Source organism: Aythya ferina, assembly GCF_964211825.1.
Source record: "Aythya ferina genome assembly, chromosome: 2".
Taxonomy (NCBI): Eukaryota; Metazoa; Chordata; class Aves; order Anseriformes; family Anatidae; genus Aythya; species Aythya ferina.
In genome coordinates, this window is record NC_140297.1 from 124,205,296 (window position 1) to 124,231,386 (window position 26,091).

At 38.5% G+C, this 26,091-nt stretch overlaps 1 protein-coding gene and 1 long non-coding RNA gene across 3 annotated transcripts in view; one reads left to right on the forward strand and one right to left on the reverse strand.

The window, feature by feature from the left end:
- LOC311431170 overlaps window positions 1-3,309 on the forward strand; it is a 28,983-nt gene extending 25,674 nt beyond the window's left edge. The window contains exons 4-5 of one of the 2 annotated variants that reach the window (XR_014689295.1): window positions 2,368-2,563; window positions 2,651-3,309. This is a non-coding gene — a long non-coding RNA (uncharacterized lncRNA). Of the gene's footprint in view, window positions 1-2,367 lie in introns of both variants that reach the window. The other variant, XR_014689294.1, reaches the window with a different exon arrangement.
- CYP7B1 (cytochrome P450 family 7 subfamily B member 1) overlaps window positions 1-26,091 on the reverse strand; it is a 123,466-nt gene that overhangs the window by 22,573 nt on the left and 74,802 nt on the right. Inside the window, exon 2 of the mRNA XM_084508462.1 lies at window positions 635-771. Coding sequence (XP_084364588.1) covers window positions 635-771 — 137 coding nt within the window. The remainder of the gene's footprint in view (window positions 1-634; window positions 772-26,091) is intronic.

Here is a 26,091-nt window from a genome sequence, read left to right on the forward strand (position 1 = left end):
TGTGAAATCACTCAAATGTTTGTATTTGAGCTAGCGTAGTAAAACAGCTATAAATACAGAAAGCAGCAAGGTTATATCATACTTTATTATATTGTTATTTTCAGCAAGCATGATCAGAGTAAGAGACTGGCAACAGGAAGTTTCTGTGTTCCAGTCCTGATTGTATCACTGAGTCAATGTGTCATTCATTCCCTTGTGTTCCTGTCAACCAGTTGTAAAATGTGTGAGAACATATTCTGCACTTTTTTTCTTAAGTGTTTTCTAAATTTAATCTGATATTTTTCTGTGCAGTGTCAAGATGATGTTAGTTCTCCTTTCCTTAGGGAAAAAAAAAAAAAAAAAACACACAAAAAACAATACACGTTTATATGTGTTGGGAAAATCTATGTTCAGACATTACTTGTCTAAAAATTCTGTCGATATGCATATATACCTATAGCTGTATATAAATACACATAACCATAACTAAATATTGTGGATACTTTTTATGTATATAAAACATTTGAATTTAATGTATTGTATCCTATGGTATGCTGAAATGTTTTTGGTTAAGTAAGATTCTAAATTAAACATCTGAATTAATATTTAACATCACTGATGGAAAAATCAAGAGAAGTACAAAAATACTGCTCACCAGCAATATGTACAGTGAAAATATCTCCAAGTTTCTTTTGCTGATCCAGTAAGAATTTGTAAGCATCTTTTCTAAAAATCAAAGCTTTTCCAAGGTAAGGAATCCAGCCATTTATTAGTGGGGGCTCTCCAGTCTTCCTGTTAAAAACATAAAAAAAAAAATCAGGAATTAGCTTTGGCATGAGAGCAACTCATCTTTATATCTATTTATATATTACACTTAGACCTACTATCTATGCATATAATTCTTACAATGTATAATATGTTGTACAGAAAGTTCTTCAGATATGACGGCAGGTTAAATCTAATCACACCTCTGAGCACAGAAGGCTCTGTGTGGTGATTATGAAAAATAAGAGGGAGAAATTGAGATGCATTTAACTACAGGTCGTCCAGTTATTACCATAAAGTTATGAACACAGAAAAATTACATTCCACAGAAAATCTCACAGCGAAAAGTCCTCTCGTTTTCAATATTTTGCATGTCAAAGGAAGATGTATCAGAAGGCAATTATGACAGATTTAGGTAAATAGGACGCTGACATACCACACTAAACGATTAGCTTTACAGATAAGGTTTTAAGAATTTCCATTTACCAGCACACAAAAAAGCTACCATTCTAACTAAATAACTTTAACATAAAGAATAACAATAGAGGCCAAACATTAACAGTAATAAATCTTAGACTTTGTATGTTTATAGTCTGCTAAGCCAGAAATAGGTATGAACAGTTTAAGATGAAATTCTAGATAATTATATTTGTAACCCAGGCTGAAAAAGCAGCCATGGTGTGTTAGTTATGTTTGTGGAATAGTATAAAATACCTTTCAAAATTCTAGCAAGTTATATTTTTCTTTACAAAGGAAAAAAGGTCCTATTCCTGTCCTTTTCACGCTGTCCTATTCCTAACTGCAAGTAAACGTCTTTCCTTCGTGCTGGTCTTTAGTTGCTTGAATCTGATTTACAACAAAGAAACATAAAGCATGCTTGCTCTGGAAAGGATTAAAACAAATATTCATGAACAACTCTGATGCTACATCCCATCTGTGAAGGTGACTTATACTACATGCAGAACAACTCATTCTGATTAAACACAAGATATTTACTAGCTCGGATCTAATCAAAGATCAAGGGATCACAAGCTTTACTACTATCATACACAGCATGGATTTTTATGTAGCTGGATTAACCCTATCATAGGCACATTCCTCCTTGAACTGCTCAAATAGAAATTAAAAAAAATAATAATAAAAAGGTAAACATGTATGCTGAATTTATTTTTTTAAATTTTTTTCTAATTAAAACTTTCTGTGGAGGAAATTATAAGTCAGTGATTTGCTCTCTTACTGCAAAAAAAGTTGGAATAAATTTAGTTTAAAGATGAACAGATGTGGCCAAACCAAGTTGCGCATCTTGAGCTCTTTCTGTTTAACTGGCCACTAATTACAAATGTTGGTTTTCAAGAAAATCATTTTATTAACTGGAAAATAAACATTGCAAACATTCTAGTACAAATTAGAAATTTTCACAGCTTATGTGTTTGCACTGGCTTTTTTGGTTCTTTGGGTTTTGAGGGTTTGGGGTTTTTGTTTGTTTGTTTTCTGGTGATTTCTTGATTGTGGGGAAGGTGCACATCGCGTAAGCCAACATGCTATATGTCCTCTCACAGGCAAGTAACACCATTATTTACTTGTGTGGTGCAGCAAACTTTGTACTGGTTAATTCTGTGTTAGGTGAAGACAAGACAAGAACTAATCTGAGATTACATCAGAGGGATCACCAGCCCTGGAAGTGTAACAGCCCACTCAATACTCTTAATTATCCCCTCAAAGCTTGTAATGAATCTGGATGATTTACCAATTTCCCCCCCCAGACTACACAGTCCCACCAGCGGCCTCCTTTCACTTCCTGGACTGGACGCGACACCCCGTACGTAGCCCTGTGACAAATATTTAGATAGGCTTTTTGTCATATTCTAATTTAATGCATCTAATTTCACTCTCCGTGTTCTGTCAGTCGGTCAAAAGCTGTATTCTTCACCAGCTTTCCGCCGGGTAAAGAGGACGCAGCTCAGAGATCCAGGGGAAAATTAACTTAATGCTCCGAGTCCGTGGGATCACATCAGGGAGACGTTTTGCTATCGCGAAGACGTGAGGGTCACCATTCGCTGCAGCCGTGTTCTGCTCAGCAGCAATAAGCTTAGTACCGCTGAGCACCGTGGCATGGCTCTGAGCCTTCCAGGGGGAAACGCAGCACCCGTTCGACTTGAGACCCACAGCGGGCTGATAACAGAGACCTGTCTTCATCTCCATCTTTGCTTCTCTTTCGAAGATGGAGGTTGTAATGACTCACAGACGTCTGCCAACACACAGCGAAGAAAAGAGCGCAGATGAGGCTTTCTTGCCCCCTGAAATGTAATGCTTCACTGCACAAAGCTTTAGGCAGTACTGCTCACCTCAGCTGGGCTTCCTGAAAACCTCAACTTCTCACCTGCAGTCTGACGGCACTCCAAAGTTTGTGCTGCTTTTACTACCTGCACCGTGCTGCTTTTACAGCTGTTGGTATGACCTACCAGTGAAGCCCATGCAAACTTTCCCCTTTCAATTAATTTCTTACAATTTTTACCTCAGGGCTCACACTTCAGATAAATGATCAGATTTTATCTGATCATTAGATCAGATCTAATCATTAGATCTGATCTAATCATTAGATCTGATCTAATGATCAGATAAAATCTGATCATTAGACAAGATAAGACAAATGTTAAACTTAGTGTTTTCTTGTGGTATTGATTTTTGTATCAAATGTAACACTTGCATCAAATGTAAATATCTAAGATATATTTTATTTTTTTTAAAAGCAGTATGAAGTGTTCTGATGGCTATTTAAGTTTGCAACTTTTTATATTCAAGCACTGAGAGCTTCCTACCTGATTATCCCATGTATAATGGTACTCAGTTCTAGTTTAACTGCTTAAAACCTAATTCACTTAACACACTGAGCATCTCATATTTGCTGCATGTTCCTTAATTTTGTTGTTGTTGTCGTCATTTTTTTCACATATTGGGCTATTTTTACATATATACAGGAATATCTACACTTAACTGAGAAATCTCTTTAAAATGAGTAAGACTTAATATGAGCAAATTTTACAAATAAAGCACCAGCAACATATCCAATGCAATCTATTAGTAGGTAGATCAATTAAAAAGTGGAGGAAACCAATGAAGTTGTATCATCCATCCACCACGGGTAAATTGATAATTTCAAATAACATTGTGCAAAAAGTCTTATGGCTACAAAATACAATGAATAGATTATTGATAACTGTAATTTTTCTTTCCCTTTCATGCTGAAAAGATGCTTCCTTGTTAGCATGTAATGAAAAAGAAGCAAAGTTTTGGAGTTTGTTTACAGTTTCTTTAACAGGAATTTCTGAGCTCACCTAAAATATTTTAAGTTACTGACTCAGGTGTGACTATTTAGTTACTAAGGTAAGGTAGTATTAAAAAAATGTGATTGTTGTATCATTTATGCCTCATTTACGGAAAGCAGCAGTGATGTAGTAAACCAAATGAAAAATGTGCTGCAACATAAATTACGTGAAAAAAATAGATTATATATATATTAATTTTTATTTTATTTCAAAGTTTTCTAAAGGTTGTTTTCCATTAGTAAAAGGGAATTATTTGGGAAACCCAAATTAGGTCAACATTTGTGAGGCTCTGTGAATGTCAATGTAGATTTTTTTTTTATTATTGTAAAGTAAAAACCCTAAAGATCCACAAGCAAACAGACTTTGCCAACATTTATCTGTAATAGAAATATTATTGCTTTATAAAAGCACACAAGCCTATCCTTTTGCTGGTTACACCACTCCTCTGCAGTACAGGGCATTGGATCAGTGTAAACGAGAGGAGAATCTTCCCCATTTCACTCGTTATTTGTATTCCAAAGGAGCAGATGCCTTCCAAATTATGCAAAAATCCACAGCACATCTAGTACTATAGCAGATGAACAGGTTAATTTTTCTCTTTGCACATAATAAATCATAAGTGCTTTAACACCCATAGTCGCATTTCATGAACATAAACCTTCTGTTTAATAATGTCTGTTTACAACTAGAATCAGACATACAGTAATCTCTTGCCTGGGATAAACATTAATCCAGATCTGTCTAGAAAAATTATACAATTCATTACCATAAGTAATCTCTATTGTGCCCTGTGCTTAACCTTCATCTTTTTTCCTGTCCTATAATCTTGCAAATCCACTGGTGGTGTATGATTGGCATCTGGTGTGAGCACAGCCTCCGCTGCAAAGAACGACCGAAAAAGCCACACAAGAAAATGTCACTCTGCAGGGCACCGCTGGCTCCGCCAGCCGCTTCTGAGCAACTCGCACCAATGGGTGAAAGAAACCCCAAGCTGGGGAGAAAAAGAGCCCAGCAAAGTCTAACTGTGCCACTTGTCACAAAGGAGCCATTTGCACTTTCTAAACCATCATTACCACCCACAAAAATTAAAGGCTTTGGTCTCATTTCTCCATATCACTTTTGGTCAAACTACCACATCCGACGTCGACGTTGGAGCAAACCATGCTGGGGGACTTCAAGGAATGGAAATGTGTGGGCACAGGAGTAGAACAAAAGCTATTATGAACATGTCAGAGCAGTCTGAGATTATTCACAGGCTCGATCACAATATTTAAGCAACAAGACATGACAGACAGTGTCTTTCCAGGGGCTTATAAGCACTCTAACTGTGAGGAAAAGAATGAGGCCAAAGGCTTCAACCCCAACAAAGGTAATCCCCAGAAATGTGGTGTCTGGAGTGTCTCGTTGTATTATGAAAGAGAGACACAGGAAACTTAGGACAGGAGAAAGCCAGCAAGTCCTTCTTTCTTTCTTTTCTTTTTCTCTTTCTTTCCTTTCTCTCTCTCTCTTTTTTTTTTTTTTTTTAATTTTGCAGTTAGTTTCTCCCAAACCTTTTCATAGCATTAGGCGCTTGAATCCACGAGGACAAAACAAAACAAAAAATCAGAACTTTCTTTCAGACATTTGTCCACAACAAAAATTTTTGATACTTATAAAATTAAGCAGGCTTTAAACACCCCATTGAAATTATTTGCCTCAGCGATCCCCTGGCACTCAGAGTTTTCCAGGTTGAACACATGTGATATTTAAAAGTATTCCCCGCAGGATTAGACAGAAAAGAGCTTTAGTAATATAGTCTTCTACCTTTGAATTCCCAGCTTGAACACTTCCTGCAGAGGTGAGGACCAGCTGTTGCTCCTATCTGATCACTACCTGGGGGCGTACGTAGAGCAAATGGATTCACCAGCCCATGTCTTGGCAGAGAGATGCACATGAGGACTGACTCAGTGAAGAAGCTAGCTCTTCACACACAGAAAGGAAAACTCACCGCTGCTGCCTACACCTTCATCGAGGTAAACCGACTGCAGCGCTCAATGGTGTGCTCAAAATTTTGGGAAAAAAGAGTTAAAAAGCAATGACTAGACACAGGAAATACACCTTTGAGCACACCAAAAAAAAAGAAAAGTGTATTTGTTCTTTCAAAAAGAGCATATGGCAAGGACTGACTACCATGGTGGTGTGAGACAAACTAGTAGAAATGCTGATGAGAACAAACCAACCAACCAGTGAATATTAAGGCTTCCCTCTCCCTCCTGAAAAATGCAATACTTATATTGAAAGTATTTTTGTCAAAAACTTCTGGGATTTTCAATAAAAATTCATTTCTTCTGTAAGAGCATACAAGCTTTTTGTTGTTAAGAACTCTAACTTCTGTAGTAAACCGTTCATTACAAGAACCTATTCACCTATTATTTTTTCCCCTCTTCTATTAATTCCATTTGGGTCATCCCTGGATATCCAAAAAATACCGATACTCAAGAACTCATGCAGCAGCTCTGATATATTGCTGTCTAGGATCTTTTTTTTTTTTTTTTTTTTTTTTTTTTTTTCAGCTACATTATCTTAGCAGCTGTAGGTTCACACTGCACTTATCACCTCTTCAAACTTGTGTGTTGAAGGGCACATCCAAAAATTCAGCCATTACTTGTAGTGACTGGCTGGGGCATTGCCTAAAAAAACAAAAAGCAGGAAAATATCATTTTGAGAAAGCACTCTGAACAGTTTAAAAATGGAAACCAACTGAAAAAGCCCTTTTAGCTTAGGTATACCAGAGGCTTAAAATTCCCAGAAGGTTTCTACACAAAAGGTAATTTGAAGTTTCATAACAGCCAGAATCCGAGTCATGGAGAAGACTCAGTAAATGCAACAATAGTTCAGTGATATTAGAAGTTAATACAAATTCAGTGCTTATGGCCCTTTCTCTGAAATGCTATGTTGTCTTTGCTCTGGGTGAAGTCAATAAAAGCAGCTCATGGTTATTTTACCATATCTTACATTTGGAATCACTTGGCTGGTCTGGGTATTTTCCTTTCTTAGTTCAACTGTGATCAAATAAAAATGGTCTAGGAAGGGATGCTGAGAGGTTACTTATTTTGTGGTTCACATTCCAGGTAGGCTACTTCATGGCTACTTCATGCCAACACCTTCTCTCTTACTCCCCTATGCTGCTCTTGAAGATAGTAATGGAGTCTCCAGTCTCCCCAAGCAATCTGTCCTTATCAGAAAATTTCTCCTCATGTCTAACCTTTATCTTCATGCTGCACTTCAAGCCCTCTACTTCTCATTCTGTCTACAAAGGATAAGAGAATAAATGAACCCCTTTACTTCTGCAGGGGAACTTTAGGTATTCAAAGGTACTTATCATGTTCTCCTTTAGTCTTCTTTGGGTTAAACAACCCCAGGTTCTTCTGGTACTTCCTCACAACTGTTTTCTAGAGCTCTGTGTACTCACACCACTCCTCTCTCGACTTCCTGAAGTTAGCCCACATCCCCCCTGGAAGCGCAGCACTGTGCACTGAGCACCACACAGTGATTACCTGGTGCATCTTGTGGGTGATGCGCCCGGCTCTGCACCCCAGCACAACCTCAGTTTTCTGAGCAGTATCACAACAGCGATGAGAAAAAAAAAAAAAAAAAAAAAAGCAACAACAACAACAACAACAACAAAAACAGCTTCAGAACCATTACAGACCTCAGCCTTTTCCCAGAGAAAAGATCCGCTCAGATGATGCTGGTTAGTCCTCAATTTTTTCCAGTTTGCCATTGGAGCACTAATCCCTCCTTTGCAGCCCCTTTCTCTTTTAATATTATCCAGAAACAAACATAAAATGCTTTTTTTTTCCCCTATATTCATGTGAGAAGGACTGGACCAGAATATGAACTCCACCAGCATTTCCCTTTACCACTGTCAGGAACATATTTACACTGCACAATGATTGACTTCACCAACAACCCAACAACTCTCGTCTGATATCCATCTCTTCCATAATCCATTTCTGCACTTTAATACATTGCCTTACTGCAACACATGTTAAAACTGTACACAGAAAGTAGCTCATAGTAGGAAATCATATTAACCGTCTGGCCTAGAAATGACAAGTGAAGTGTGGATAAGAATGTCAGCACTCCACACAGAAATATATTCAAACATGCAGAAATCATTCCTTACGTAATAAAGAGCAAACAAATAAATTCAGGCAATTTCAGAAACAGTGGTGGGACATCATCACGTTTAAAAAGCCATGTTAACAAGGAAAGTGAGGAGAATATTATACATCGATGTTGCATCTTCTGTGTGTATCAACTGTATTTTCTTTGAGTAGAGAGTGTAGAATTTCAGAAGTAAAAAAAATAAATAATAAAATTCAACTATTATTTTCTCTGAAACTGTAGGAATGTTAAATAATGAAGGATGTTCATTAGAACAAAGCAGGTAATGAAAATATAGGCTTTATTTCCTGTAAGTGAAAGTGTAAGTCCAAAAGTCTGGTTTCTTGGTTAAGCCAGACATCTTGAAGTTCTCTATAACCAATAGAGAGAAAAGGTGTGAAAAGGCTTTTTTCAAAATATTGCTCTTTACTAACAACAGATAGGTTAGAGATGCTCACTTAGGTGGTAGAGGGAGTGCATCCGTCCTTTTGAACGGAGTACATTATATACCACTCCAGGTCACCAGAGGAACACTGTGGAACATTGGTCTCTCACTTGCTCTATCTGCCACATACATGATTTGCAAATACCAGCAGCCAACTCCTGATTTATCTACTTAATTACGCAGAGAAACAGGGCCACTTACTCTGTCTTAAAATCTGCATAGCTTTATATGAATAAAAAAAAATCATTTAATGTTTAAAAAAGATGCAATTAACAATTTCATGACTTCCACAATTACGATCATGCATTCCCCAACTGGAAGTACACGAGCAATCTAAAAGCAATTTTCTACCACTCCTCCTAGTGTTTCAGATGTCAGACATTTCATGAACCTTATTAAAAAATTAACAGTCAGGACACACACATTTTGCTCAAAAAACGTACTGAAAAATTCCAAAGTCTGAAGAGTTGAATAAATACAAAAATGTCCCAGATACCTTGCTTAGTCCACTTATTTGTAAATACAACTCTAATTTGGGATGAAGCACTGAGAGAAGGTGACTACTGTCACTAATGCATACATCAGATGAGAACAGCAATTGAATACAGTACTCAGTGAATGTTTCAAAAACCTTACTGTTTTTAAGATGAACACAATATCAGAAGCTTATGTCTTCTTCCCTGTTATAGGATTATATATACTTGCTTTCCAGATTGCTGTTTTCGATCTTTTCCTTCTTTTAAAAATCTATTGCATGTTAGGAGAAACAGTCTTGAAACCTAACTCTCCATTACAAATTCATTCTCTCCCGCTTCGTCTCCTTCTGCCACCAGCCTAGATTAACATCTCCATTTCTCCATCTGATCTGATGCTATGCTTGAAATCCCCCCTTTTTTCTTCTCTCCCTGCCCTCCACAACTTTAGCTTTTACTTCTTTCAGCACAGAATGTAGGCAATTTATTTCAGCAGAGAGCATATTGTAATCTGCACTCTTCTTTTGCTCCTCACTAGTTGTAATGTCTCTTTCCCTATTCATAGACATACTTCAATGCTCTTTCCTCGAACCCCTCTTCTGAAAATTCCTTACTCCATTTTCCATTTCCCTTGAATCCTTTCTTTCCATCTTCTCTTTCCCTAAACTCTGCTATGGCTCTGCCCCTGCCTACATTAGTCTTTTGCAAGCCACACTTTCTCATAGTTCATAGCCTGATAAAACCCAATCCTGCCTTAACAAGCTGCCACAATTAGGGGGCAACAAACCTGATTATTTCCAAATTTATTTTCCTTGGGCTGGGTAGTGACACCTTTCACACCGCTGTGCATATGAGAAGCACCTTTCTATTATTCATGCTGCACACTCTGTAACAGCAGCCTCATTCAGCATCTAGTCTGATCTGAGTGGATATGAAGCGCAGTCTTTCACTAAATATTCCCGTGCAGGACCAGCCTGAAACTAGACATCTCATCATGGGGGAGATTCTAAAATATCTAAAAACATTTTTATTTTTAAACATTAAAAAAAAAAGAAAAGACTTTAAATATATTTCCCATCAAACAGCTGCTCCTCGATTTTACTTAGCAAGTACCAGAAAGAAGGCAGCTGCAGCCTGCTCAGTGTGCCCACAGACTTTCCCTGCTCCTGGAAGAACTGACGAGAAGGATGCTTGTGCCCTCTTCTCCTTGCGGGGATATTCAGGGCAGCCTGTGGACAGCAGCAGCCCGTGCAGACACCCTGCAAGCTGGGCAATGGATTGTGCTGCTCACAGACAGCCTCCCCCCGACCTCCCCCTGGGGTATCCTCATCTGCTTCTCCCTCTCCTGAGCCTCAAACTCTGCTGAGCCTGTAACAGATTTAATGTGTATTAATTTAGGAGCTTCGGTGTATTGCCTGAAAACAATGGTTTGATGCTTGGGAAATATATTCCTTTAATTGGTCTACGTCTGCCCTTCTTAAATATTTATGTAAACTCTATTGTGTTCAAGGGCATAAGGGTTAAATCTAAATGAAGTTATTGGCTTTGTGTTTGTTAGCGTTCTCTGGAATGTATGACATCTTCGTCAGTTTTAGGTAACCGAGCTAATTCCAATTTTAGGTAAATCAGGAATGCATTTTCATTCTGCAGTCACAGAAAGCTAAAATATTATTAATTGGAGATTGTAAGATGCAACGATAACTGAGACATCATAGGTCTGGACATGTTTTAAATCCCTCTGCTGTGAAACAGGGAGTAGAAAATACAAACACAATTCTCAATTTTTTAAATTAAAATGAGCAAATGTCAACTTGGGTTGGGGACTAATCAGAGGCATTATAATTGCAAATTAATACTTGTTTCATTATTTTCCTAAGTTCTTTCCTCCAGAAAATAATATTCATTTTACAAAAGCATCATCTTTTTGAGGAGTCCAAGATTTTACTGTCCTTGATTTACTGAAAAATGATTTTTATTTTTAAAAAAAAAAAAAAAAAAAATCTACTCAATTGCATCATTTCCTACTCTGGTTCAAGAGTATAGGATAGATCTTCATTTCATTCAGATTTAGATTTGAAATACAAAGAGCCTAATTTTGCAGTCATCTGTACTTGAAGAGATGGAACCAAAACACCATATCTAAACACACTTCTGCACTTTCTAGTCCACTTACCATGAAAATGATTTAAAAGAGCACCATCAAACAACTTCCAACATTGTAAAATTTTCAACTGAAATCTAGTTTTTAATTCAAACACTGCGACTTCAGTTAATTTCTAGTTAAGTTCACCCCCCCCCGCCTCTAAACTCAGTGGCACACCTGGCAGGTAACAGTAATTTCCATTTTCCATCGAGTAAAAGCCTGAATTTGAAAATTACAAATTTCATTTAAGAAACATTCAATGTTTTGTAAACAGCTCTTCCAACTGAACACCATCACACCTGTTTTTAAGCCCCACATTATCCAACTGCTGAATGCCAAGCAGTAGGTGAGGCAGTCTACACACAGAACACAAAATTCTTTAGTCTCAAAGCTTCACGAGTCTTTGGAAATTTAAAACATTTCCACTGGGGAGATGATAGGAGTTTGAGGTTCTAATGAAAAGAAAATGAATGCAGTCAGAGAAAGCAAAAGAGATTCAGGATGTTTTGTCCATGTTTACATAATTGTGCAAAAACAGACGTAAACCTGGGACTCTGACCAGGTTGCTCACCCATTCGTCTTCTCCTTGCTGAACCACCCCCATGACTCGCCCCTCAGCTAGTGCAGAAGGCCATGGCTGTGGGCAATGGCTCAGAGTACACCGAAGGGTCCTCTCCTGTGTAGCCTGCTACTTGACCTGGCAGGTAGCCCATGTGCACCTTGAATTTTGCCGTATGACTGTTGCTGGGTGGACCAAACAGCTCGGATTTCTCCCCAGAAGACAGCTGGGATCTACAGGCAGTCTGAAACTCCACCAGCTCAGGTTGCCGGTAAGGTTTGTATGAGGTGCTGGGTCTTGTGAATGCCCCAGACATCAGACTCTGCTGGGATCAGCACCTCAGATGCAGCATAGATGCTGCTTGCAATCTTATTTCCATCTGCATGCCTATGTCCTGAAGCATGCCCTTCTCATTGTCCCAGGACTTGCATATTTGAAGTCTGGTCAGGTTCTACAATGTTGAATTTCTCCAATTGAAAGCTGTCATGTCTTACAAGTCCAATAGACTTCCACTGTATCATAGGTTGGATATAAACAGCATTGTAAACCGACGGAGAAACGTGCAAAATGTGAACTCACTGAAGTCAGTACTAGCTTCGCTATTCAGACTAACTGGGAAGATTTCATGTCGTGTGTTGCACTGTGAAGTCAGGTATGCAGTCAGTCCCAAATTTTCTATTAAAATGTACACGCTGTCCTGTTGCCCATAAAAAATGGTGACATTAAAGGGATGCTGAAGAGTGCATCCTAAGGCATGGCAAATCCTGAGTAACAGGTTTCCCTAGCTACAGGAAAAAAAAAGTTTAAATACTTTGGTTATAAACTTGAGTCTTTATAGAAGGAACTGATGTTTTTCTTTACCAATAACTATTCCATTTATATGCTGTATCATGCACCTTTGCCTTTATTATTTTTCAATTAGAAAAAAAAATAAGAAAATGAAAATTAGAAATGAAAGGTTATCAGTAACAATTTTTAACATTTCAATTCCAAGCATTTGCACCATTCTGATCCAATGTAGCCTTCTGTTAATGATACATCTGTCATTTCATTGACACCCCTAAACAGCTTTATTCTCTTTTCTAATTAAGAGACAAAGCTGATTATGTCAATCTATGAACTGACATCTGAGTGCTTTTGTTACAATGTAAGAAGCAATGAATATGACTATTGTTATGCTAAAACAAAAAACTTGGGAATTTTAACTGAAAAACCCAAGATGGCAAAATATGTACTGGCTAAATTAAAACAGATTCTTCCTATTCATGCAAAAGGCACATGTGATTGTATTATTTAATTAAATGAAGATACTGTGTGAAAAATGAATTCCCAGCCATAGAAAACATAAAGCAACAATGATACATAATATGCCTGAGTAAAATATGTGAGAAGAAGCCATCAGATCATAAACTATCTCAAACAAATAAATGACAGGCTGAACCATCAATCCTCAAGGAAAAAAACATAAGATGTATAACAATCCAAACTGCTTGTATACAAAGACATGGTTTCAGCCCCATCCTGTTAAATCAGATACCTGCTCAGTGGGGTCTCCTGCACAAAGGAATACTTTCTGGAAGTATTCTTCTGCAGTGACATATGCATTAGCAGGGAACACAGAAAATAAGCAGCTTTCACCACATCCTCCAAGCTACCATAAATGTTCCTCTGTTTTGTGAACCAGAACTAGCTGCAGTGACTGCTCATCGTGGTGAACCAACAGGTGTTTTTGTGACAACACTGTGGATGGGATGAAATGCTTGCTATTGTAGGGATGCCTTTGTGTTTGGATGGAGATGTACTGGACTTGAACAATCTCCCACATGCCCGCACTAATTGCTGTAATCTGTGTCACCTAAAAAGGCCACAGAGCAAACAGAAGCAGGCAAGCTCCACAGATGATCTTCAGTATTTTGGGATACTCGCAGTTTTCAGTCTTGAAGATACCATGAAACAGTTTTCCCCTCAGTTGTGATTAAAGGCAGCGGAGGTTACATGTCTCATCTAACAGCACCAGAGCTTTGGTACCAGTGTCTGTGCTGACGAACTCGCAGCTGCAGCTGCTGGCAGGAGAGCACAAAGCCCTTTCCAAGGAGCTCCACTGCCTCTGCGAGGGATTCCCACAGACGGTGCCGGTGTCCTCAGGACAGAGGCTGACACAGCTCTCCTGGCATCCACTAAGCTACATGAATTTGCACCCTGAAGAGCTAGTCTTCAGCTGTTGACCATGTCAACTAATGTTAAATACAGATTTTTCTTTATTCCTTTGAAAACGTTTATGTTTCTTTTTTTTTTTTTTTTTTTTTTTTTTTTCCCCTAACTTGCACACTGCACCTGTGGTTACAAATTACCACTCTTTTACCATTTTCTGGTGAAGGAGTTGCATCCTTTTCCCTCAATAATTAGAGACAATGACTGGTTGAATGTCTGGGACCTCAGACTGGGAAAAAAACCCACTGTCTTTGCCTTCACTGAGCCTTAGTCAGCAAGGAATGTACCTCCTTGCACTTTTACTAATACACATCTGAAATTATAAGCTATATCCTTTGCACTAGATATGGAGGCTAGACATATTTCTCTGCATAACTGCAGGATAGGTGATGTTTACTACTTATAAAATGAAGTGGTCTTGCCTGGTACAAAAAATCACTCGTGTTGTACACCATGGAATACCTAGCTGACTGAAAGCAAAATTTTGGGAAGTGCTTTAAAGGAATTCTTAAAGGGGGTAATAATTTTTCCTCAGCCTCAGGATCTCCTCTAACAGCGTGCTCCATTGCCTACTGTTACTAAAAGCAGTTTGATAGCACCTAGTTCTGATAGCTACCTGCTGATAAGGCTGGGCTGCTCCCTGTTTAGTGGGAGAAAGGGAAGATCTCAGAATGTATGATCTTTTGTTTGGAAAGCTGCAGCATCTTCTTCTCAGCCAGAACCATTTCACTCACATAGAACAGAAATTACAAGAGTGGAAAATTTACAGAAGAATTTGGAAACACATCATGCTCTTAACTGAAGCTTCCATCAGACGTCAGGTCACCTCAGAGGTGACTGAGAACAGTAACACACCATCCTAATCCAAATGTAAATATCTGGAGTTAGGATAACTGAACAAAAAATATTGCTGATATTTAGCATTGCCTTGGGTTTTTCTGTTGATCCGGGTTGCACATCTGGTTTATAAGAGCAGGAAAATAAATAAATAAATAAGCAAATGTGCAGACACAGTGGTATGAATCCACATAGCAGCATTAATTTATACCTTGCTATTGCTAGGCCAAGTAATACTGGTAAGTAGAAGTATCAGATTAGCATTGGTACGCTAACAAAGCAGACTGTGCTGGTCGCAGAATACACGTACGAGTGCTCGCCAACATGCACAGGAGCAGGACCTATACCACAGCCAGTATCACGATGACATTCCCAGGGAAAGGGGACTGTATGTTGACTGAAGAACTCTCCTCCATAAATTGCCTTTGAACAGCAGATTTGTAAATCTTTGTAACAAAAAACTGCAACCACACCTGGCCTTTGCACAGCCTCAGAGCTGCTCCTGCCCGTGCTGGGATCAGCCCCCTCCGGGACATCAGCTGCCACCACCGGGCACTGGACATCTGCCAGTCACAGCATAAGCAGCATCTTCCAGCAGAAGAGGCATTACAGTCCCTTCTCTTACTCCTCCTACCCCCCCTGGACACGGCCGAGGGCAGAGAAGTGCAGCCAAGACTTTGCTGTGCCCCAGCAGCTCCTTGCTGCTGTGAGAGGGTCACTGGCAGCCAGAATGATTTAGAGCAGCCTTCAGGCTATTCTAAGTTACAGCGAGGGACTTGACTGACTCATTGCCGCTCCAGGACTGTGGGAACATAAAGCTACCTTAAAGCCATTTTCAGACATCCCTGCTTCTGAGCCATGCTATTTTATCCTTGTCTGCAACTGAAAATAAATGAGACCGCAGCTTGTTGGCGAGTCCTGTGGCTGCAGCAATGGGGTGGCTTCCTTTGCCTTTCTCCTGCCTTTGTCCTTCTGTCTGTTTGGGTTTTGCAGCTAGCTCTGGGAGTGCTTGCAGTCCCATGCTCGAGCAGAAACGGTGATCCATGTCAGCCTGTGCTCTATTGATCAGTCTTACAAAGCTGAGGCTCCTGTTGGCTGTGGGGCTCCGCGAAGTCAAACCGCACACAAATTTGTTGTTCGCAAACAAGGCGTGCAGCATTCTGCTGGTCCACATGTGTGCCCTGCCCACCAGGAATAGTTTGGTAATTTAGCATCTTAATTGAAAAAAAAAAAAAAAAAAAGCTGCTTGTGACAGGCTAAACTGAAGGGAGATCAACTGTTTCGTTTCAGTGCTTATCAGCTTGCTTATATTTTTACTCCACAGGGACTTTGATTTCCGTTTCTGCATTAATAATCTATGTTGTTGGCACACAGAAAATACAAAACTACATTTATTCCCCCAATTTCTGTAGTATCCATGCACTTACTATGTACTTTCCGTTTTCTCTTCTTTTTTAGATTTGCCATTTTTAATGTTCTCTCGTGTATTTTTCACACTTACCCTCTTTGTCCTTTTCCTCAGTAATACCTTTATTAAATTCAATCTTTTTAGTAAAAAGTACTTCCATTTTTTAATATTATTGCTTCTTCTCCATAATTATCCGGATTTTACATTTCATTAAGCAGACAGCTTTAATTTTACTTTTTTTTCTGACTGTTCCTTTGATTAGCCTGTTTCTTGTCTTGACCCTTTCATTTTATTTTCTCTTCTGTAATTTGCTTTTACTCTGCCTAACCAACGTGTGTCTCGTTTCAAGTGTGCTTCTATTCCGTATTGCTCTCCTTATCTTTGTTATCAGTGCTTATGTGTGTTGCTCAGTGCTGACAGAGTTCTTCCCCTAACCCTGTGAATGACAATGACAGCGTCTGAGTGGTAGCTGGCAGATTTAGGCACAGGAAGTATCTGTCTGAAAAGATTTTATTTGGTTTTATTTTTGTTTTGTCTGTAAAATCAGACCTCTTGAATCCTAGAGCACCAGGGGGCATTGTTTCATTTAGAAAATAAAAATTGCCATGATAGCTATTAACTCCACAACAAGTCCACTGCAACACCAATCAGATCGAAAAGGGAAAAAAAATGGTGCTACTACGTCAATCGCAGTGACCAAGGTGGGCTACGGGTCAGATGCTTTGATGCTTGAAGATGGGTATTGTTCTAGAAAGCTGTTCTGTGGTAAATAAGAAGAGTCACACCTCTGACCTCCATTCCTGTACACCTCAATGTTCAACTATTGCATCGAAGGGGAAATCAGAGGCCAGACATTACAATGACAGCTCCTGAACAGAAACCAGGATTTAGTCAATGGTGGAAAATATTGAGTGAAGTATCTAGAAGGAACAGGCAGTGATGGTCAAGGGAAATTTCACATAAAAGTAAAGAAACAGCCTGAACTGCCATTAAAATGAATGGAAATGTAAAGCAGCAGGGAAAAGTGGATTATCTCCCAGGATTGGGCCCAGTGGCGATATTTTTGTGGTGTCATTAATAGGCTGCATTTTACATAACCAAGTGCACGGTAATAACAAACCTAAGTGCAACTTCACAGCTGACTAAACTTGTAATAGCAACAGGCAACTCTATTAACACTAGTGAAACAATGCTGTTTGCCAAAGAAAAAGAGAAAAACAAGGCAGCAAAACTGTCTACAATTATGAGGGAAATCATCTATGTAACAACTTAACTAATGCCCAGAAGCCGAATGACTCACAGCATTAAGGAAATTGGAAAGGGTGCTCAGTAGTATTATATAATTCGGGACACGTACATTAGAATATTGCAGTCTTACCATGCCAGCAACAAATTTAAGTATTGTGCAATATATGGCTCCAAACCCTGCAGAACATAAGTGAATGCTTAATTTAAACTGCACTGCAGAATTAAGCATGTAGCTATTGACAGATTTTGGATCTAAATGCTCAAATGTGGATTTGTTGTTGTTAAGGGAGATGCTTTTATTTTTGTATGATTCGATGTTTGGGTAGCTTGAAGAGTTTTTGCTCTATGACTTGGGCTCTAAGTGCCTACGTAAGGAAACAAGTGAAATGCAGCTACCTCTGGAGTGTTTGATGCTGCTGCTGAACTTCTGATGGAACTGACCGCCACTGCGTAATGCATGAAACATTCACTGTTCTCACAATGATGTGCATTGCTACAGCTCTGCTAGTTCAAGTGATAATGACCCATGCCCAGGGCCAGCCCACATACAGATCATAATAAGAAAATTAGAGCAAGCTTTATGTCATACTCCTGATCCATGAATCTGGGGTGGCTTCCATCTAAGTGTAAAAAATGACCTTTTTTGGCTTGAACCCATAACAAGACGGCTCTTGACCTGCTGAAACCCACACGAGCTCCTGTCTGACCTGCAAACTCAGATTTCCTCTAGGTGGAAGTCAGAGCCCCGGAGGTGGTGGTGCATGCCCCACTGGAAAGTCATCTGGAAGGTAGTGGGAATCAGATATCAAGATCAAAACCCATATAGCAAAGTTGTTACAGAAGAACTATTCCATAAATCCTCCATTTCTTTATGTTGCCTTCAGATGCTGAGCCCTGGTCACTCTGCATCCCAACAACTGGGCACTGCTTAGCATATCATATTCTTCCTCTGAACGGCATATTGATTTTCCATAAGAAAGTGCATCATAGAGCAGACACTTCATCGTTTGTTACAAAGACCACTTAAGACCTGAGAAATATATGTCTATGCATATGCACATACAAATAAATCAACAACCAAAATATCAAAGACAAAACCTTCCTTTTACCCCTCTATATTTTTTGCAAACCTTTCCCTATTACTTGCAATAGTTTCTTCAGTTTTATTAATAAAGCTCATATTGATGTTTCTCCTTTATAATGCACAAAAAAGCATACATTCACACTATATATAAAATCATATGCATTATTACACACACCTATGCAGAGCTGAAACAACACCTGCAATTTGCCTTACTGTGTTGTGTTTTACCTCCTTGTATATTTTCAGTTCACCATTACAACTGAAATGATTTCAAATGCTCATCTTCTTGTTATATTATAAGCAACCTGTTGAAGTCTAATTGAATACCAGATAAGTAATTTAATCTTGAGCTTCTACTGCCATCTGTAATATTAGCAAAATGCTGTAGGTAAATTATATCCATATACCCAATTGGTTAAAAGAGTTTACAGTTCTTCAAGAAAATGTTCAGCACAACAGCTTGCAGTAACTCTGTGTATTAATTTCCATTCTATTATCAACCATATCTTTTATTTATTTTCCTGTAAATTTGCATTTTAGAAATTAAGTATTTATGTTTATTGTTTCCTCCATTAAGATTTGTTTTGGAAATAATAAGGCTAAACTTAAAATTTATTGTTTACAATTAAAGAAAATCTGTGATCAATGAATGCTTATTTGTGGAGTAAATAATTTGAAAACATAGGTTGAAGTTTGAAAAGGGGTGGATACAGTGTCATTAACCTATCATCTAGATAAAATTCACCTAGGGAATTTGAAAGCATTGTTGCAATGCAAAGTCTATAAATACACTTCAGGGTAAGTCTTAATATCTTTAGCTGAAATGTCCTTTTAGAAAATATAGAGACATGTCTTCTATTAATATCTAATGATGAATACACGTCCGCATCTTCAAGAGCAGTGCTGAAAGCTAAACCTAAGCAGCTCTGTAGAGCTGCAGCTATATTATATGTCATTTCCTAGACTATAATGCTAAAGAGAATGTTATTGTTAATTTCAATTTAATGTGTGGATAATACTGTCCCTAGGCACCAACTTTCTACCAAGAAGGTTAGATTATTGCAATAGCCACATAATTAACGGCATTATCAATTTTCTTACTTTTTAAACATTTGCTTTTTGTGAGAGAAGGTTGTTGTATTTTTTCTAAAAATGACTTTACAACTAATTATCTTTCAGTGCAGCAAGGAAATAGGAAATGGATATTAATTGTACAGGACTCCTTAATATTGCTGGGATTATCTCATTTTTAATTACAGGTGACACAAATGGTTACAAGCCTGGTTGTTTGTGTAAGGAATGTGACAAAATACTTATAGCTGCTGTAGTATACCATCTTGTACGGCGTTTGGCCCAGTTAGGAGCTTACATAAAATACTCCAGTCTGCCTTGGAAAGGCTCTTCAGCCTGCAATATCAGCTATTGAAAGTTCCAACACAGAAAATGAACTGCAGTCATCAGTTCAAGTCTGCCTTGCAGCCAGTGAGTCAGGGACTTCTTCCTTGGTTTAAAGGAGTTGTGCTCACAGACAATATGCAGCAATGTTTTAATGCATCTTGTTTTAAAGAGATCACTGCCATAATAAAGGCCCACATTCTTACTAAATTAGAAGCCCTTTATGACTCAAAACTTGAGCTGATAATCCCACTAAAATGTCAATTTCCTAACAGCCTGATGTGTACAGTCCTGTGCTCATAGGATCCCCATCCTCACTGCCCTTCCTGGCACAGCAAGTGAGCAGAGGAACGTTTGGTTGCGATGTGCCCACAGCATTCAGTCCTCAGCTAGTGGGTCCTGTCTCTAAATTTAGCAGACACCTTTCCAAAGACCCATGCTCAGAAGAGCTGCCCGAGATACATGTAAGTTCCTGGAGAGCGAAGAAAAAAAGGAAGGCAAGAGAGAAAGAACAGGGTCAGGAGCAAAACAATGAAGAACATCGAGATGAAAAAGAAAGAAATAGGTCTAAGAGTCATCCAAAGATCTAGGAAGGCAGAAAACAGATGAAAAACGCTGAACTCCAGGGAACAAACTTCTAGTTTCTACAGTATGGTTTCCACAGATACCCTGCCAGGCTGATCTGATGCCCTCTAGTCCTTATGCTAGGAAGGACAGCCCTTTAAAATCTATAGGATCTGGACGACGTTGATTAAGATATTGTCTTTTTATTCCCTGGAGGTCAACATTTTTCCTTCTTCCAGGTCTTTGTATTCCTTAATAATTTCTGTGTGAAAATTTTCTTGTTTATCTAAAGCTTAAAATTAAGCAACTTGTGGGTTATATTGTTATCCATAGGTACAAGAATATAAGGATCTCCACAACTCACCTGAGAGGGTACAGCAGGTTTTCTGATGTGCAAATCTGCTTTATTTTTCTCAGAAAGCACCTACATTTTTCTGATGCTAGTACCAGCAACAGGATGAAACCTTCTGATTCCTGCAGGTGATATCAACTGCTGTTGTTCTACAAAAATGTGGACAAACTTTCTGCCTCAATATCTCTGCTTCCTTATGCAATGCCCTTCAGCTGAGACATTTCCTGAGTCATGAATTACTATCTGTAAATGAATAAATGGGAATATGGCTTATTCTCACTGATTTGTCCCTTCAGGAGTCAGATTTTCTTAAAGTAGAAGAAGAGAATAGATACTGCTCTGAAGGCCAGGAGACCAAACGGAAGGCAGAAGAGAAGACAGGGGATTAAGCAATGTACATTTCAAGCACCAAGACACAGGGAAAGAAGTACAGATCATACCTCCATGAGTACTTGAAAGATCACCTAGAAAGAGAAACTCCAAACAAAACATTTTAACACCAGGGAAGAAATGGGAGAAGAGAGATGCAGAATATCAGTGAAGCTGTACTGTGCCATCAATCCCTTTTCACAATGCATTGTTCTATTAAAAAGAAAGACTGGGCAGAATTACCCTGAAGTTATCTATCATAAACAGTTCATACGCTATTAAATGTGCTAGCTGGAATTTAAATTCAAAGCCTACATCTCTTTCACAGTTACTATGGAAGCGCCTACCCTCTGTATATTTCAGATCTACAATCTTAGACTTGGCCTTCTTTGCATACTAGATTATAACAAAATGTTGCCACTTCTTCCTGAAAATATCTCTGAACACTGACCTTTCTCCTCTTCCATACAATGAGAAATCTCATCAAGTGTCCAGATGGGCCCTTCAAAGCTACTGGAAATGGTTCGGTAAGGGCTCTGCTCCTTCTTCTTCATTCTGACCATGTTATAGTTGGGGTGTTTTGGTGGGGGACCAGGAAAAGAGGCTGCCCTGTCCTGTTGCTTTCTTTATTCCTCTTCATCAGGTTCAAACTGTTCTCTGTTGCTAAGACTCTTCATGGCTTCCCTTTGCTCTTGGGGAAAATGGAGTTTCCAATTAAAGTGCCATGCTGCCACCAGTACAACCTCTCAGTGTTCCCTTTCCTGTTGCACACCTGTTACACAGTGGCTGGGAAGAGCCCAAACACAATGTTCCACATACACAATGCCAAGGATGATGGCATCTGAGACAACAGTGGGGATGTAACCCCCTCGTTTCAGCTACTTGATATACACATTCCCTTATCATTTTATATGGCTGCACAGTGCTCAGCTAAGATCGGTCTGCTCCTGATTTTCACATATGGCTATTTTCTCACACTCAGCCAATGACAGTCCAAAGCTTTAGCTATCTGTTGGCTGTCAATAGGCTGGGTGAGGTGGGTTCACAGCTTGTTTCAATCTAACAGACATATACCTATAAAAACACCCCATTACAGAATTGAGGTGACTGACCTTGGCATATGCACAGGACTAAGGCCTTCGTGTGCAGGTTTAATTAAGTTCTCATGCAGACACCTCTCTGTTGAAGATCGAGAAGCCCAAATGACTGATATCATGACCATACTGTACCAATTCCATGGAGTAACAAAGGACTCTAGAGCTAACTACAGCATTTGCCACAAACTGGAAGTGCATGAACAAAAATTAACTCCACATATAAATATTTTTTTGCATTCATATTACAGGCCGTGTCTATTGCTGGGTTATACATCTTCAAACAAAGTGCCCTCGCTGATGGTGGGACCATAATACTCTATAAGATGAGTCACCTGAGAGCTGTTCCATCATGATACAAGCTACTCGTCATGATTTTTAATACATAAATACAACTACTCTAACACTGTCAAAGACTATAAAATGGTTTTGAAAGCAGAAGACCACTGTGAAGAGAGACTACTCACTCTTGTATAGAATAAAGCAAGAAGTTCCTCATTGTTTTGAAACAATACATCCAAAAGTTAACCATAAGTTACTAAATGGAAAGAGGGAAGTAGCTATCATACTTGCATTTATCTTTTCATGATTACTACAAAAAGAGGTATCTAGACACATAGAAGCAGATACAAACCCTCAAGGAATAGGTACCTCTTTGTAGGACTACATAGGGCAGACATACCAGACACAGATAGCTAAGGTTACTCAAAATAGACAAGAGCTAAATATGCAGGCTCTGCTCACTTTCCAAATTTTTTTTTTTTTTTTTTTTTAAATGCTGACCAAGCTCAGCTGGGCAAGACCTGCTTAGTGTAGTCATTTTCACATTCCCACTGAACATATCAGCTCTGACAATATATATTTTTTTAAATCTCAACAGCAGAGCGTACAACATAATTCCCTCTAATGCAGCCAAGGGAAAAATATTTAAACTTGAAAAACCAAAGGTGCGGATCCAGTATGAAATGAAATTGCACCAAATTTTACAATGGTCTGAGGTTCCTGATATTTTTATCTTAACACATCAAGGGTGATAGAAGCTTCTTTTTGCTGTCAAAGTGATCAAAGAGAGGTTGAGAAAGAATCTATAAACAGATGCTGCCCAGTGACAAACCTTAAAGAACAAGACTGTGGGGCCAGATGTTTGAGTGACCTTCGGACTACAGAACATGTTGGCATGGTGTTGATTTAGATAGCTGTTGGCAGGGGCTTTCGATCCAGCAGCTGAAAAAAATCCAAATTATGGAAATATTTTTTCTCATCTTTCCCCTAACTACAAAAACTGAAACTACTGGTCAGTGGGGCTGATGGCTGTCAAAGAAGTTGAATTCACCACACAACCCTGCCAGTAGGTATCACATCAAAAAGGAGTTAGCTGAATGAACAAGAACATCTTCAGGCTGTGCCATTTTGCATCCCCTCAACTTTCAACAGCTGTTTCTTGAGTGAATACAGATGCAAAATAATTATATGAAATGTTTTACATGTTCAATATACTACATAATGTAAATATAGAATCTATGGGTACCTATTGGGCATATAATATAAACCATCATCAGGAAAGGAACATAGAAGTGGCACAGGAAACAGAATGACTAATCAGTATTGGTGACTTTCCTAAATTATATTCCTTATACACTCTATTCATAGAATTAAATGGCATAAAAAAAAAAAAAGGAAAAAAAAAAGATATTTGATCATATGCATATTGTTCATGTCAAACACTAGAAAGACACTGGAAATTATTATTGCAAGAAACATTAGCTGTGCTGCACTTTTCTGGATCTCAGACTCAGCACGCCCTTTCATTTTTTATCACAGCGTGTATTAGGAAATACAAAAACAAACAAAAAAAAAGAGTTCTCAATCCAAAATTCCAGCAGATACTCAAGTATGAACCACGACGCATTACTAGAACAAATGGAGAAAGCAGAAAAAGTCTTGCTTTGTAACATTAAATGTGATTGAAGACTGTACAGTTCTTCTTACGCTTTTAGACATTTTGTCACTTTACCTGGAGAAATATACACTGCTTATTCTGAATTGCTGCTGATGTCCAGCACTTGTCAAAACCGCTATCTGTCAAGCACTTCACAAAGTGTTGCAAAATGACAGATCAGGATGTCTGAATAGATGGAGCCCCAGGAAAAACAGAACAGATAGAAAATTCATGACTCTAAACTACATCAAAGCGACTTCTGTCAACATCATGTCAAAAGAAGGAAAAAAAGAACTGTTCATTTCAGAGGGTTTTTTTCATTATATAAACACTTTTTCACGTATGAGCTAAGTGTAAGGAAAAATTAACTTGGTGTACAGTATGATCATTCAAATGTGCCAAAAATACTCTTTAAATAATCCAGGAATAAGGAAAGTTCTAACAGTAGATACTGTCTGGCAGTTAAAACCAATGACATCCAAAAGAAATGCATGAAGATTCTATCAGCTTAAAATAGGACAAACCATCTGGCTACAAAGAAATAAAAGTACTCCTTTCTGCATGTTTGTTGGGTTTGCAGAATCCTACAACTGGATTAATTTTGTATTTCCTCTCCAATCGGTTTTGATCATCTCTGCTTAGTCTGTCAATTGCACAATACTAATTCAATGGTATATTCCAGGCAGCAGATTTAGTAATATCATGCCATTCCTTTAATATATATTAAAAAAAAAAAAAAAAGAATCAACATCAATATCCTTGGACCTTCCAACACAGATAAATCTTTTAAATAGTTCTTTCAAAGGAGACAGGAAATAAGTGGGTTATGATACATGACTGTATACATTTAAATTCTAAATAATCAAATTTCAAGCAAGGATCACATTCTCTGAATGCTATGACTGGCACAGATCTAGAAGTGCTGGCTGTCTAAGATACTCTAGGCAATTGCCATCAGGACTAAATTCAAAGTTTACTAACACCATGTAGACCTCTAGAAATAAACAGGCTATGTGACCACATACAATGGTTTCCTTGGCTTTTATGACATTGGGAAATACAAAATGCACACAAACTTGGAGAAGGGAAAGCAGTGCTTCATACATAGTCAAGTAAGCATTAGCGAAATATGGTATTTGCATCGAGTTTGGAACTCCAGATTTTGTGCATTTACTGTCTCTTGTGTCGTCTTTGCTTGCTGCTGTTTGGTTCCTGACACTCTTCCACCCACTTTTTAAAAGGGGCTATAAAGCTGCTGCTGCTGTGGGCTGCAGGATGCTGACGGCAGTGACCACTGATCCAGAAACCGGCCCTTGCTCAACTGTGCAAATATGCTCTAATTTTCCTCCGAGAAGCTGCCCGATAACTGGCCAGAAAAGTTTTCTTTAGCTCCAAAACATTTGCAAGACAGAAACAAGCACGAAAAGGAATAATACCTTCTGGTTCAGAGATTAGAAACATGCTTTAGGATGTCCTGTTGAATGTGCAAACATGGCTGGGAATTGCAATCTATTAATGCTGGAGTACAGCGGAAGGCATGCCTGCTTCTTATTGCATGCAGAACTCAATATATCTTGCTTCCTACTTACAAAAAGATGTTTATTACCTGTAACTGTACAGAGGTGTGTGCTTCACAGCAGCCGTGATTGGTAATAAGCCTCCTTTTCTCATTTACATTGATAGCAAGCATTAGTGAAGATATATGCATTTCATTTCATGGTTCAGAAAGAACAAAGTATATGTATATGTGA